A 15342-nucleotide genomic window follows, 5' to 3' on the forward strand; every position below is an offset into this window, starting at 1 on the left:
TGTTTTTTTTTTCAGAATGCCTTGTCTCTTGTCTTCACATTTTAGCTCTGTGCATATATTTACAAATATTAAATAAGGCAATTTGGCTCTTTCGATCCCCACCCTCTTTTTCCATCCATCCCTCTTTTGTTTCTGCTGCTCATCTTCTGTCCCACTATTCTCCTTCCACCATGTTCTATTTTTGTCTCAGTTTTTACTTGTAATGGGCGAATTGTGTATTTCTAGCCCCTCCTCTCTTGCGCTCCCCGTTTCTTACACCTGTTTTTTTTTTCTCCATTGTTTAATCCACCAGGGCCGGATGCACGAACTGATCCTGTTCGTGATCACCTGGGTGGGAATCGTCATCTCCCTGGTGTGTCTGGCCATCTGCATCTCCACTTTCTGCTTCCTGCGGGGTCTGCAGACTGACCGCAACACAATCCACAAGAACCTCTGCATCAACCTCTTTATCGCTGAGCTGCTCTTCCTCATCGGTATTGACAAAACGGAATATCATGTGAGTTTTTATCCACAGAGCCTACTCTAATACCTGCTCTTTTTCCCTTTTCGACTCATATTTGAGCTTTTTTCTTTTTTTGGTAATTTAATAAGATTTTACATGTCCTTTTTGCATTATGAAGCCTCCTTTAAAACTCAATTTACTCACTTATATGCAGTAAATTAGATGGAGTCAAAAGGTCAGGTTAGCTTCTATGCATAACTAACTTGAGAATGACATTTACAGAACTTCATATATATATATATATATATATATATATATATATATATATATTTTTTTTTTTTTTACTGTTCAACTGAAATTGAGGCATTGTATCATTAATTTACTCTATAAAACCTTTACTAGACAAGGTAATGCATTACTCTTCAATAAAATGCACAGAACTTATCACCCTGGGGCAGCTTTTCATTTGTTCCTCCTTTTTTTGTTTAGTACCTGATAGTGACCCTGTTCTGTTCTCTCCTGAATTTCACTTGTTAAAATGCCTTACTTTTAATGACACCCCCTTCTTTGTCCTATTTTTCTAATTCGTCTCCTCTTCTGTCGTCCCTCCTCCTTACCGCTGCCCTCAGATCGTCTGTCCCATCTTTGCGGGCCTTCTCCATTTTTTCTTCTTGGCTGCCTTCTCCTGGATGTGTCTGGAAGGCGTGCAACTCTATCTCATGCTCGTGGAGGTCTTTGAGAGCGAGTACTCACGCAAAAAGTACTACTATCTGTGCGGCTACTGCTTCCCCGCGCTGGTGGTGGGCATCTCAGCAGCCATAGACTACAGGAGCTATGGGACCAAAAAAGCGTATGTGTGAAGACAGGCCTTTTGCACCTGCAGATTGAGAAGTAGGATTATGTTATTCCCCCAGCTGGGAATGTAATATGCAGTGCTGTGTGAGTGGCTCTCGTGCCTCCCCACTGACTGGGTTTTCTGAGCACACTTAGCTGAAGCCCGATGATTAGCCTTTATAACATAATCCGCTGAGACAGGGATGTAATGTTCGTATGCCTGCCTGTGTGTGTTTGTGTGTGCATGTGACTCACTGTGTCTGTATATTTGTTCCTGGGCTTAGCTACATTTAACTCTCTCCTCTTTGCCACTCCAGATGCTGGCTAAGAGTGGATAACTACTTCATCTGGAGCTTCATTGGACCTGTGTCATTTGTCATTATGGTATAAGCTTGTCAAACACTATACTTTTCAACTTACTTTTTTTTTTTTTATCAAGAGTACTCATACAGAATTCCTTCATTTTGGAAATTTCTTTACAAAATTTGTTAACTTCTTTCATCTTCTCACTGTAGCTCAACCTCATTTTCCTCATGATCACTCTCCATAAGATGATTCGCAATTCTTCAGCACTCAAGCCAGATTCAAGTCGCCTGGATAACATCAAGTAAGTTCTATTTTCTGACCTTATTTATTGAATACACCAAACTGTGATCTGAGCTTTTATGTTCTGATATCTGTCTGATTCCCTCAGGTCATGGGCTCTTGGGGCCATTGCGCTGCTGTTCTTGCTTGGGCTAACATGGGCCTTTGGCCTCCTCTTTATCAATGAGAACACGGTGATCATGGCCTACCTGTTCACCACTTTCAATGCCTTCCAGGGAATGTTCATCTTCATCTTCCACTGTGCACTGCAAAAGAAGGTAACAATAAAACTCACCTTGGAAAAGTATTCCAAAAACATTTTATACCCTAATCCAACACATAAGGATTTCAAATATTTTGCAAGATATATATCTTAAACATGTGTATCAGTGAGACCACCGGGGGTATATAGGTCCTCTATTCAACTTTTAGTGGCTGAATCCCTTTACTGTACATCATACCATCTACTACAGGGGTGGGCAATTCCAGTTCCTGAGGGCCGGTATCCTGCAACTTTTAAAGGTGCCTTTGGTTCAACACACCAGAATCAAGTTATTAGATGATTGAGGTGACTAGAGAAACTGACTGCATACTGAGGAGTTAAGTCAACCATATGATTAAGTTGTGTTGGACCAAGTATGAATCTAAAAGTTGCAGGAGACCAGCCACCAAGAACTTGAATTATCCAGCCCTGATCTACTAGGTTCAAACAAGTGGTGGCAGCACCATGCTATGTTGGTTTTCTTAAGCAAATGCATAGATCCTAGACAAATTAGAAAAAAAAAATGATTGAGGGCCAATCATTTCGGCTTTCAACACCATCATCCCGCAGCATCTGATAGGAAAACCGAAAAATCTGGGCTTCGTTACCCTTTGCAATCCGCTGCTAGACTTCCTTACCAGCAGACCTCAGTCAGTTCGCGTTGGACAGAACACCAAAGATGTCATCACCCTGATCCTCAGGGTAATGACATCTGATCATCGTCAACTTCAGGAAGAACCACCCTAACCACCCAGAACTGCTCATCAACAGCTCAGCTGTAACAGGGGTCAGCAACACCAAATTCCTTGGAGTGCACATCACAGACAACCTCACCTGGACTGTAAACACTGCCTCAGTGGTCAAAAAGGCACATAAGTGGTTGTACTTCCTGCATAGGATGGGGAGAGCCTACATGCCCCTGCCAATCTTCACGACTTCAAAAGCACCATAGAGAGCGTTCTGACCAGCTGTTTCACCGTGTGGTGTGAAGGCTGCAGTGCCTCAGACTGGAAGAATGTCAGAAGAGTGGTGAGAACAGCAGAGAGGATCCTCTCTTCCCACCATTAAAGATATTTCATCCCAGAGCTGGATGTCCCAAGCCCGTAACACTATCAGCAACCCCTCACACACCCACCATGGACCGTTCTCCTTGCTGCTCTCTGGAGAGAGGATTTGCAGCATGCGATTCAGGAACAGCAGGTTCTGCAACAGCTTTTTCCTCGCTGATCACTGCTGCACTTCTCTAGCTTTGTTTTTATTGTCATTACACTGTCACAAGAACAAAGCAACAACAAAGCAACAAAATGAACTCCCTGTATTTAACCCATTCCATTGGGAAGCAATGTGGGGTTAAGAGTCTTTGCTCACAGTGGCAGTCCGTGGGAGTGGGGCTTGAACTCAGAACCTCAGGATTCCAAGCTCTATGCCCTAACCACTAGGCCGCCACTCCCGCCACTTTATAAATGGAAATGCTAATTTCACTGCAGTAAGCTGCTCAGTCATTGCTGAAAAGCTGTATGCATAGATATTTCATTTTGTATTCATGAAAAAAATGACAAAAAAGTTTGTCTAAGTCTAGTGAAATCCATAACTTTGATGTACTTTGTGTGGGTCTATCAGATAGCTATAAATCCAATAGAGGTATACGGCCATTATTTAACAATGATTGCTTTTAGAGGTTGAAATGACCAAGCATTTTGATTACATGACAAAAATGTTAACATGCAAAATAATTCTAAATAATTAAACACCTATTTAATAGTTATTTAATAGTTTATTTTTGTTAGCACAGTGTTGTATCCTTTGTGTCATTCCATCCAGCCAAAGAATAGATAACACCAATGCACTGTAATTAATATTATTCAGAAAAAAACATGAATTCAAAGGAATGATTTAATAAGATTCCCCATGGATTTTCAGATATATTGCATTTAGTACATTTTTCTGTGGCTGTGGAAAGAAATGCTGCACTGATCGGCACTGAGATCAGTCTATTGAAACTGCAAGTCTGTTTATGGATCATTCTTTAAACTCAATCACCCTGCTTCTTTTTGCAGGTCCATAAGGAGTACAGTAAATGTCTGCGTCACTCCTACTGCTGCAGCCGCTCTTCCACCAACAGCTCCCACGGTTCCCTGAAGAACTCGGGCCTCCGTGCCAACAACCGCTACTACACCGGCAGCCAAGCTCGCCATGCAGCTGTCCACAGACAGGTGCAGATAAGACAGATCAACTCACAAAGTCACAAGGACACACGTCTTTACACATCTTTGGAATAATCAAATTGTGCTGCTCTCTGAGAATAGGAAATATGTCTTTGCTGCAAGATGGTTGCACTTGTACTAAGCTTTTTTTTTTCTTTTGAAGTTTTTGAAAAAAAAAATATTTTGTAATACAATAACTTTTCTGTATAGTCCTTGGCTATTTATAAAAAGGATGAAAGTATTGTTATATAAGACTTGGATGTAAAAACATGTGATATGAATGGAGGTTTGTACTTAACAGAGCAAAATGGACTTTTTCAGTTAGTACTGAACTCGAAAAAGGTACAAACATTTTAAATTAATCGCCAGTAATGTTGTTTTTTCTGTCTCTTAGAGACCGACAGAGTTACATCATGATTTACAGCATTATAAATAAACAATGCAGCCTGATCACCTGCATATACGCAGCTTGTTTTGAAAGTTTCACTGTTACCTTAGAGCAGAGTGTTGGCAGATTGGTGCTTTGCAGGAGAGATGACTCATTTATAAATATATCTTTTGAAGCTTATTTATTTATATAGATGCAGGAACCAGTGCAGAGGATACAGAGAAGTGCTGCTCATGCTGTGATATGTGGATTGGCAGAGACATATGAGACACAAACAAGTAGTCTTTACAATCAACAAACAAGCGTTTCCAAAATGTAATAACATGCAACAATTGTATCAGCGACTGCAATCACATCTTGCACATCGTAAGCTCATTAACCCTCCATGATAATGTGGCAAAGATGCACGCCTCTTTACCCCAAGCCCAAATCTCTTTTGTCTGACATGCTTGTCTATTGTTCTTTGTGGATCAGGGAGCCTCCTAGTTCTGATTACAGCTGCAACATTGATTTATGAAATCCGTACACGACATATGCACATTATACGCTGTGGGGACATATGGAGACAGAATGGAAAACATTTGTCTGCAGATGTAGTTTTTTTCTTTATTATCACATTTAAATATTTTTGAATTAGAGTTTTCGTACCATAGAGTGAATACCTGAGTAAACACTGCAGCTGGTTTTCAAATGATGATTTAATTTAAAGAGAGAAAAAATATCCAAAGCAATCTGAACTTACGTGAAAAGGTAATTTAACCTAAACCTTATAAATGTTTGTTACCCTTGGCAGCATGGATTTATGAAAGCTGGCATTGAGTTAAACAGACATGTTCAATGTGGGTGATTTCTTGATTTCAAATGTGAGGTAGTAAGTGTTGCATAGGATCGAAATAAAAAAAAATAAAAAATCAGATTATTAACAGATTATTCATGATTTAATAAAATGGGGGATTACATTTTTTTTAGTTGAGACCGGGAGCTTTATAAAGCTTAAAAAATAAATAAATTGAAAGCATATTTGAGAAATTAGTTATGCTTCTTACTCTGTTTATCATTGTCTGATATTAACACCTGTTTTATGATCTGAAACATGTAAGTGTCACAAATGCATGTGTCAGCTGCCACTCACAGCACTCTGCTTTTCCTCCAGAGTCGGATCCGTAGGATGTGGAACGACACGGTTCGAAAGCAGACAGAATCTTCATTCATGGCAGGAGATATAAACAGCACCCCAACACTCAATCGTGGTGAGACCCTCACTCTGTCACTGCTTTCTTTATTTGAATTATTGGCACTAAAATTCTTCTTAGTACATATACATTAAAGCGGAACAAACCAAACAAGCAATTACTAGAGAGGGTTCAGCAAAGAACATAGTAACTCATGGTAAATATGCTGAAGCTGCTGTATGAAGGATGATGAAATGTGTACTCATGTTTTTGCAGAGTTCCTGAAAGGCTATTTGGTGATGCAATTTGCAAATTGTGGGCATTAGCAGCAAAAGCTTAAACAGTCGGTCAAAGTCTTCCTCTTGAATGGTGCGCTTCAGTTTGCAGCCAGCTGTGTTTAACTTAGAGGTGAAGTTCGCTGTAGCAACAATTCAGTAAAGGCCTGAAGCAACCGCTGAGATATATGGAGCTCGGCTGCCTTCTTTTATTTAGCTTTTCCATCTGTTTATCTTGATTTCTCAGGCCTTGTTTGAATGGTTTTGACATACTTTAAGCTAAATGCAACAATGCAGCTTTTTTCTTTTTTTTCTTTCAAAGGCATGAATTATTTGACTTATGATGTCTGTATTCCTTCCTGATGTGCCTTTTATGGTGCGTTCACATAGGAGGTGGTAGCAATGGCCCTAGTGGTGAATTCACATAGAATTCCTATACAAACGGTGAGGTGAAGGATGGTGAAGTGGCCAGCGGTGAACTCCACACAGTTTTTCTCTGGGATTATTAAAGTATTTCTGATTCTGAAGAGCGTTCGCTGCTCCGCTCTCACCTTGTGTTGCTAGAAAGAACTGAGGTGCTGTCAAACAGCAGCACCACATGGAGAGAACAGAGCAGTGATCGTGAATTTGAAACGAGCTGAACTATTTAATGAAATTGCGACCCCACAGCCAATCAGGGACAGGTTGTAGGCAAAGCTATTTCACTTCAAATAGAATGCAGAAAAAATAATGTTAAAAATGGTAGAAATAAGAAAGAAAAAGAATAAGGAATGCTCTAAAGATGCTTTTAGGTGGCTTTAAAAAATGCTTTAATTTAATCCTAGAAGGATTGTTAATTGTCTTCACTTACCTCCAGCACAGAGCGCGGTCTGTCACTGCCCATTGCCTAGCATTGGTGCTTTCCACGAGGTAAGATTTATAAGAAAGTCCTGCTAAATCCTACCAAATCAGAGCTCCATTTGAATTAACCTAAGCAAACTATTTCCTTTGAAACTTAAAAAAAAAAAATGATGGTCTCCCTAAGGCGAATGAAAAGTTGTTCATAGAGAACAATTTTGCAGCATTCTGTGTTGTCAACGTTCATATGTGCTTTTATTGTGAAATGCCAACTGCGAGACCTTGACAGGAAATGACATAGGGTTGCCAGGGGTAATGGTAGGGCCAAAGCAAAAGGTCTGTGAGACTGGTGATTTACTAAATATTAAACAATCATCGTAATAAAAAATTATTTTATCTTAAAAACCAAATCAGCACAAACAATAGGTTTACCGCAAGTCAAGTAGCACTGGGAAATTAGGCTAGAGCTTAATGGGGGGATAGTTGACTTCTGGATGGCCGGGAAAAATAATCTTTACATCCCTGAAACAACATCAACTCATATGATCTTCTGTTTTTTCTTTTTGAATTTTACAACTAACCATTTTAAATGCACAAACCTGCACTAATGAAGCAATAACCACTTATTCTATGCTCACATTTAAACTCCTCTGATAGTTGGCACATTAGCAAAACCTTTAATAGAGTCACATTTCAGAGTTACGCATCTTTGCAGGAACTTGTCAATAGGTATGAATCAAATGATGTCAAAGGACCTGTGTGAATATATGTATAACTAAACTTTAGCAGCAGATACGTGAGGTGTTAGGCTGAGGATCCACTCACCTTTTCAGTTGTTTAATACACATAATGAATCAGCCACTCACTTGGCAGCAATTTAAAACATTAAAGCTTTCTGATGTGATAAAAATTACTTTCTGCGGTTAAAAAAGGTTTGTTTTACAGAAACATTTGATATACTGATATTATCACTTATACCTTATTTTGAACCAAGGATACTATTTATATGGGTACAGTATAATTTGACAATAACAGATTGAAAACCCCCAAACAGAGCATAGACATGGTTGCATCCCATTTAGGCTTGTTTTGTATATGCTATAACCTGGATGACTGAGATTTTGCACAAATAAATTTGGGCTGATAGGGTTTGCATTTGAAATAAGCAACATAAAAGCGTGGATGCCCCCTCCCCCACCCTCTATCAACAGTTTAGACTTGTGTAAACGTAATGAGGATATTTTCTTCAGCAAACTTTGCAAATGAAGTAAAAAATAGTTAACATCTACCAGAAACAGTTGTAAAACTCTTTTCAAAGCATCTTCCATTGGTACAGATTTTTTTAAAGCAGCTTAAAAAGACACAAAAACATCTGCATCCCTGATTATCTCATTATTTGCAAATGGTAGTGTCATTGCGGCTGCAATCAGCGACACCGAGATGATCTAGGTTTGCTCAGGTTCCAGACACTTTTTTTTTAAGGTGAGGAGGGTCGGTGTTGATGATGACACTGAGGCAGTTGCTAAATCAGCCATCACTCTCTATGCTAATTTCATCCATTTTGTTTTTAATGAACTGATTAGCGTGTGAGCGAACAGGGGGTAATTATTCTAATTGAGGAGAGAGACAGGAGCAAGGCAGGGGGTGAGGATGAGGTGTGCTGCAAGTGAGCTGGATAGATGAGAGGTGTCTATGTCAGTCTGTCTTTGTGTGACTCGGTTTGTCGGTTTCTGGAGGTTTTTATCTGGATAGAGCAATCACTAAACCTGGAGAGACATGTATGTGATTCACTTCATGATGTGCTGTCAAGCCCAAACAAATGAGCTGTGAAGCCTTTATTTTCCACGCAACTGAGAGAAGTTTGGCAGAAAGTTAAAGACGAAGGAATCCGAGGAGACATGTTTAAAGTAAGACACTATTATGGAGAAATAATTACAGGGCTTAGTCTGGAGGAGAGATGTATTATCACTGCCATCTAAGATCCATTTGATTTTTCCTATTCACTTCCATATGTACCAGAGTCTGTTCCTGGCAATAGTAATCTGTCCAGAATAAAGCAATGTGTTATACACATACTTGGAGATTCCCATGCTTCCCGTTGCCCTACTTTTCTCTACACTTTGAGCTAGTTCTTTAATTCTCTACAAGATATTCCCATAAGGAGGTACATACAGACAGCTTATCGCAACTAATTTGGTGATGCTTGAAAAAATCCTGGCACAGGGAACTGAGAAAAAAGTTGGTGGATTTATCACAGCATCGCAAGCCAGAGAATGAACAGGAGACAGGCATGTGCAGCGTGCCAGAAAGATGGACAGAGGAAGTGTAGCAGGAGGGGGGAAATGACAAATAAATAGCTGTGTGTGAGTGCATTTCTTTTAACCACTTTTTTAGAATCCCCTGCTCCCTTGCTGTATGATGAACGGTAGGCAGGGGACCTGAAGGTTGCACTTTGCCTTGGACGACTCTCCGTCATGCTGTCCTATTTTTAATTTCATGGCATTTCTGTTCGAGTTGCCTCAGGCTGGAGCCATACATGGGCATTATACAACAGTCTCAGTGTGCCATTTCTTTGAATTATATTTGTCTTGTAGTGGCATTCACATTTCACTGTGAAATTAACTGCGTTTCCATGACTGCACCCGTAGCCTACATAATGGCATGCATTACCGTTCTCCACCATCTGACTACATCGTCATGAACTACAAGCGGATGGGAGAAAAATAAAAACAATACCCCAAACAGTGCCTTTCCTCTTGATTGTTTTTTTTTTTTTTTTGTGTATTTTATTTTTCCTTTTGCTCAAAGGTTACAATCAGCCGAGGAAAAAATTGAAGGGAATACTGTGAAATGCGTTACGCTATAAAGAAATGACAGAAGAAAATAACCCCATCTGAATAAACAGTAAATATTCTGATTTCAGATGTTATTGGATTCTGAATTTGAATGTAACACCTTTTGTGTGCTCTGTTTCTGTGCTTATGCCGCCTGCGTTTGGGGTAGATTTACAGTGATATTTATTGTTATGTTTATTTTTTCTATATTTGTGCTTTGCAGCGACCATGGGCAACCACCTCCTGACAAACCCAGTGTTACAGACCCGCTCTGGTACCTCTCCCTACAACACTCTGCTTGCTGAAAGCTTCACCCCTCCCTCACCTGGAGTCTTCAACTCTACAGGTTAGCTCCTCACAAAAACCTCAGTCTGTGTGGACTATCTTGTCAACGCAATATGAGCTCAACTCGCCATCCTTCTTGCTGTCAGTAGTTTGACATAAAAGATGCGCACCCGTTGGTGTTGAGGGTTTGCAAGTGTGTGTTTGTGTGAGAGACTTTTCCTCGTATGTGTGTGTGCTTTCTCTTTCCCCAGACTATGTAGCTGTCAGACGGATTCACTAGGCTGAGCAGAACAGAGCCAAACAGTGCCTACAGCCTAACCAGCCATCTGGTCAGATCTTGAATCTTCATGAGAACAGCCACAATTTGATTAGAAGTTTAGCTACAGCTGTGATTGCCAGCTTCCTTGAGGAAGATTTTCCTGTTTTTTAAAAACACAGCAAAAATAGTTGGCCGAAACCATGACGTCCGTAGAAAGGATCAGAGTCAATGTGTTCTGGGGTGTCGACGGTCCATCTGGATGATGGTCTGTCATATGTGTGCTCATTGTGGAAGCTGCACCTTTTGGATGCCACTTGCTGCAGATTTAGTCAAATATGCAGATATTTACAATGTTAAACTGCTGCTGGTTAATGGTTTGCTTTCAGTGGTTTTAGACTTCGATGAAAGTTGGAAGAGTTTTAAGCTGCTAAATATTTGATGGCTTCTCTGTACAATGTATCAAGCTTTATGGCCAAAGGCCTAGCAGCCGAGTCATTTTTAGAAGAGAGTAGTATAGGATGGACTGAACACTTCATTAGAATGTTTAATTACCCACACCGCCACCAAAGACGGAGGGTGATTAAAGTCAAACTATGCATTAAAATTTAAGTATTAACAGACTTCACTCTTTCCATGTAAGTGGGACTTTTTCTTTGCTGTTAAGAAACCTCAATAAAAGCTGAATGTTTTTTTTCCTCCATGTGTTTTTTTTTGTTTGTTTGTTTTTTTTTTCTGGTGTATCATAAACCAATGTAGATTACTCTTACAGTTGTAAATTGGTATTCTAAATATCTGGAGGTTAAGAGCGTTACAGAGGATGTGTTGGATTGGTCAAAACACCTGCTATAGGAATCCCTGTTGTAGTCTGAAGCATGTAAAGCTAACGTTGGTTATGAGGTATATATGTGATACTACAGCCATGTTGTTGCCCCTAAGAAGAGGGGTGATAATATTGGAAAATGAATTAGGACTGTAACAATTAATCAGATTAATCGTGATTATTGGATTACTGAAATAATCGTTAACTAATTTAGTAGTCGATTAGTCGTTAACTGGAGTACAGAGACTCTAAAACATACCTTTAGATGACAGAACGACCCACTTAGAGCAGTTATTATACCACAATTGTAAAAAAAATATGTACAAACATTTTGCATTCAAGATAAAAAATAATAAAATATTCGTCTGTCAATATGCTCTATCAAGAACTCATCATTGGGAAGTTGAGTTTCACCTGGTTTAATTTATAATGTTATTTATAACATATATTATGTTTAATAATAGATCAAGTTGAAGGCAAATAGATTTTTTGTGGTTTGTATTTATGGATAGAAAAATAGAGTGGGCTTATTAGAAATATACACTTTTCTCATTTAGTTTGCAAAAAACTTCCCTTCTACTTACTAACAATGTCCTGCTCTTTGTTAGTACAATACATCAAATCACAATAATTACTCTGAGGGCACTGTATCTCAATTTCCACATAATTCTAATGTAATCTTACTTTAGCAGAATTTCTGGAATGTCTGAAGTTTAGATGATTTTCTTTGGAGAAGCGTTTTCTCACAGTACTTTTTCTTACAATCTGTCACTCAGCTCTCTAGCTGCATCTCTCTCTTGGTTCAAGTTATTGCGAGGAGAGTTGCAGGGCTGGGGTCATTTATTTTGTGCTGAAAAACATAAGCACTTGGAAAGAGTTGAAAATGGAGCTCTTATTGTTTTATTTACTCCTCTTTTTATTATCAACTAAGTGGAGCTCTTCTCACTGTTAAGTTAGGAGTCTAAATATGCACAAGACTGTTCAAACACAGCCGTAAGAGTCAGTAGAAGTCAAGTTTAATTATTCGCCCTCCAAGTCAGTGGAAAATATTGGTGTTCTGCTTGCTTTTAAACTTGAAAAACACGTTAAAAGAGGTAACACTAAAGACATGATGCGCCATGATGATGAAGGATGTTTGCAGAAGCTGGAGAGATTTAGTCAAATTTAATCCCTCGTGTATTTTCCACAACTAATCTCATCTAACACAAATATGTGAAAGCAGCATAGCAGGTGTTGTTGCATGTGTTAAGCGTTGGTTGCACGTTGAAATATTAAGACAAAGAATTGAACAGACTGTTGTACTCTCATGCCATGATTTTTTAAATCTAAAACTAGATTTGTTTTTCTCCCTGTGTTCCTGTCGCTCATTCTGTCTCTTTATTCTACATGCTTTTCTTTGGAATCTGCAGGAACCTTCCGTGACCCAAGTAAGTATAATTAACATGTCTCAGTTTTATTTATTTTTCATTTATACATATGAAGTCTCAGCATATAAAAATAATGCAAAATCTGTTTTGTCTGTTTTGGATGCAGAGAGTACACTTTCTAAGCCCCGAGACCCCTGTGGAATGGAGACCCTTCCCTTAAACGGCAACTTCAACAACAGCTACTCCATACGAAGTGGCCCGTCAGGTGGGGGCGGCGGCGGCAGCTGTGATTTTCTAGCCGGAGGAGGGGGAGAAACTCCCCCACCTATCTTCAACCCGCGAAGTTCAGAAACGCTGGGAGGTGGAGGCACACGGCGAAACCTCACGGATGCTGCAGCCTTTGAGAAAATGATCATTTCTGAGCTTGTCCATAACAACCTGAGAGGAGGTGTAGGCGGAGGGCCTGTAGGGGGTGGAACTGATGTAGGGGACAGAACGTATGCCAGTCTGGTGAGGGGACATCCTCACTGTGGAGGGGGCCGAGCAACAACTTCAGGTGGACCAGAACCTTCAATCAGCATGGATGAGGACGATGAGTTTCTCAATGATGGACGGCAAAGAACACCTCAGGATGTAGAACTCCTGTATAAAGCTCTAGAAGAACCCCTACTGTTGCAGCGGGCCCAGTCGGTCCTCTATCAGAGTGATCCAGAGGAGTCGGAGAGCTACACAGCTGACCTTACAGAGAGCCTTGGCAACAGCGGTCAGAGCGGTGGTGGACAGGGAGACAACAGAGCGCCGGACTCACCAGCCCATGACTCCCTGTACACTAGCATCACCAACCTGCGAGACTCTCCCTATCCAGACAGCAGCCCTGAGCCGCTTGAGGTTGTGCCCCGTTCAGCTCAGCCCCCTGAAGAGCTGTACTACAGCTCTGGGAGGCCTGCCCTTGGTTCTCGTGGGGCTCCCATGCAGACCTTCTACCAGGCTCCACCTCAAAGACCCAGCGGGGAGGGACAGCAGGCTCAAGAGCCTGCCCACACTGAGGGAGACGGACAGATGCAACTGGTCACCAGCCTGTGACTGGAGCCTGGAGGAGGGAGCTGGAAACTATTGTGATAGCCAGAGCCTCCTTTAAGTGGTCTCTTTCTCATGTGTCTCCACTATCTGCTTATTTGGTTGCCTTTATTTCTCTTGACTTTTATTTAACTTGCATATTTAGAAAACTGACCGACCTTCTGGGGGAGGCACAGCTAACTCTGCTGATGAAGCCTTTATCATCATCAACTCTCCCCAATCGTCTGGATATGAGTGATGGGTGTTTTTCATCAGAGCGTTTGAAACCTCTGTGGCCAAGTCCAGCACTCTGAATGTACCCCCTCCCCCACTTTACCCTTGGATATTTCAGAACTTTGCTTTTTTTATGTGTTCAGATCTGCCTCAGGAGATGAGGATGTTGTTTTATATTTTGTCTCATTTCCCTTTTCTTACCATCTTTTGATCTTTTTTTAAAAGCCATTATTTGATAGGGGTAGTTAGCTGTGCAGACAGGGAATATTGTACACTATTATTACCTGAAATGTCTCACAGAAAGCTCTTCATCGTTGCCAAAAATATCTTTTATTGAGCCAGAACAGAAACTAGAACATTCACAAGCCACACAAACACACACACACACATCCTGAAGTGCTTGTTTCTGAACATCAAAAGCAAAGACAGCACTCCGTTTAAGTAAACGGGAGCAAAAGGTTTTGTTCCAAGCAGGCAGAGGAAGCCGATTCAGTGTAGTTGCCTTCATTTAGTCTTGCTTTGAATCAGAAGTGTACAGAAGTGGAGTACAGGTGGAGACAGAGACTCAGGAGGTGCTGTATCATCATCCATCCAGAGCTGGAGAGCCTGCACCCATAATACTGGGATATGCTCTCTGCTGCTCTCTGTGTTTGCTTTAGGCCTTTGAAATGTTAAATGACTGCCTTGCTGTTGTTTAAAGAGAGTATTCAGTTTCTAAATCCCGGGGCTGCAAATGCACATTGTTGCCCTAATCCCCTTGTACTTCGCTGTTAGAGCCTAGAGTAAAAACGGACTACTTGTGTGTTTTTGTGGCAAACAGGACTGCAGATGTCACAGACGCACTGAACGACAGTTGGTATAACCCTGTACATAGCGAACCACACATGAATCTACTTTATTCCTATTATGTAAATACAGACACCAGATGATCAAAAGCAACAAAAGGTAATAAATACTATGAAAATGACTTCTTGTACTACAACAAATTGTTGAAGGAAAAGAATAAAAATGCTTTGTGACCTGGATGAAACACTCTATCTCTCTACCCCAGACCATAATCTCTCACTCTTATTCATTTTTTGCCGTGAAACTTCTTATCTATCCAAAGAAGAGAGGAAGTCAGACAAAGAAAAGGGGGCAAGAGTCATTAAGATGTAAGGAAATATTTAGTGATTTAAAAGAAAAAAAAAAGCAATGAAAAAGTTCTGGCATAATTCTAAACGTGATAACATCCAACACATCAAGTTTTAACCGTTAACATTCCACGGGTTGAATTTCCAAAGCCAGTTGGGAGATAGGGCTGCGGGGCAAGCGAGATAGATGTTGTCAAATGTCATTCTGTTCCTCATGAGCACGTTGAAGTACTCTGTGGCGAGCAACGACATCCATGACGTGATTCGGTTTTGCTTTTGTATTATTTGGAAAATTTTAATCAGATACAATACCTTTAACATGGGTTTTAGCATGTAAAATAATGGCATTTGTTTT

The 15342-nt window shown here is 40.3% G+C and overlaps 1 protein-coding gene across 1 annotated transcript in view; it reads left to right on the forward strand.

The window, feature by feature from the left end:
- adgrl1 (adhesion G protein-coupled receptor L1) overlaps window positions 1–15327 on the forward strand; it is a 47538-nt gene extending 32211 nt beyond the window's left edge. The window contains exons 15-24 of the mRNA XM_015388465.1: window positions 293–496; window positions 1072–1292; window positions 1594–1660; window positions 1792–1883; window positions 1971–2139; window positions 4181–4336; window positions 5869–5965; window positions 10057–10179; window positions 12607–12624; window positions 12731–15327. Coding sequence (XP_015243951.1) covers window positions 293–496; window positions 1072–1292; window positions 1594–1660; window positions 1792–1883; window positions 1971–2139; window positions 4181–4336; window positions 5869–5965; window positions 10057–10179; window positions 12607–12624; window positions 12731–13647 — 2064 coding nt within the window. The 3' untranslated portion in view covers window positions 13648–15327. The remainder of the gene's footprint in view (window positions 1–292; window positions 497–1071; window positions 1293–1593; window positions 1661–1791; window positions 1884–1970; window positions 2140–4180; window positions 4337–5868; window positions 5966–10056; window positions 10180–12606; window positions 12625–12730) is intronic.
- The last annotated feature ends 15 nt before the right edge of the window (window positions 15328–15342 follow it).

The sequence above is a fragment of the Cyprinodon variegatus genome, unplaced genomic scaffold (genome assembly GCF_000732505.1).
Source record: "Cyprinodon variegatus isolate N-32 unplaced genomic scaffold, C_variegatus-1.0 Scaffold423, whole genome shotgun sequence".
Classification (NCBI taxonomy): Eukaryota; Metazoa; Chordata; class Actinopteri; order Cyprinodontiformes; family Cyprinodontidae; genus Cyprinodon; species Cyprinodon variegatus.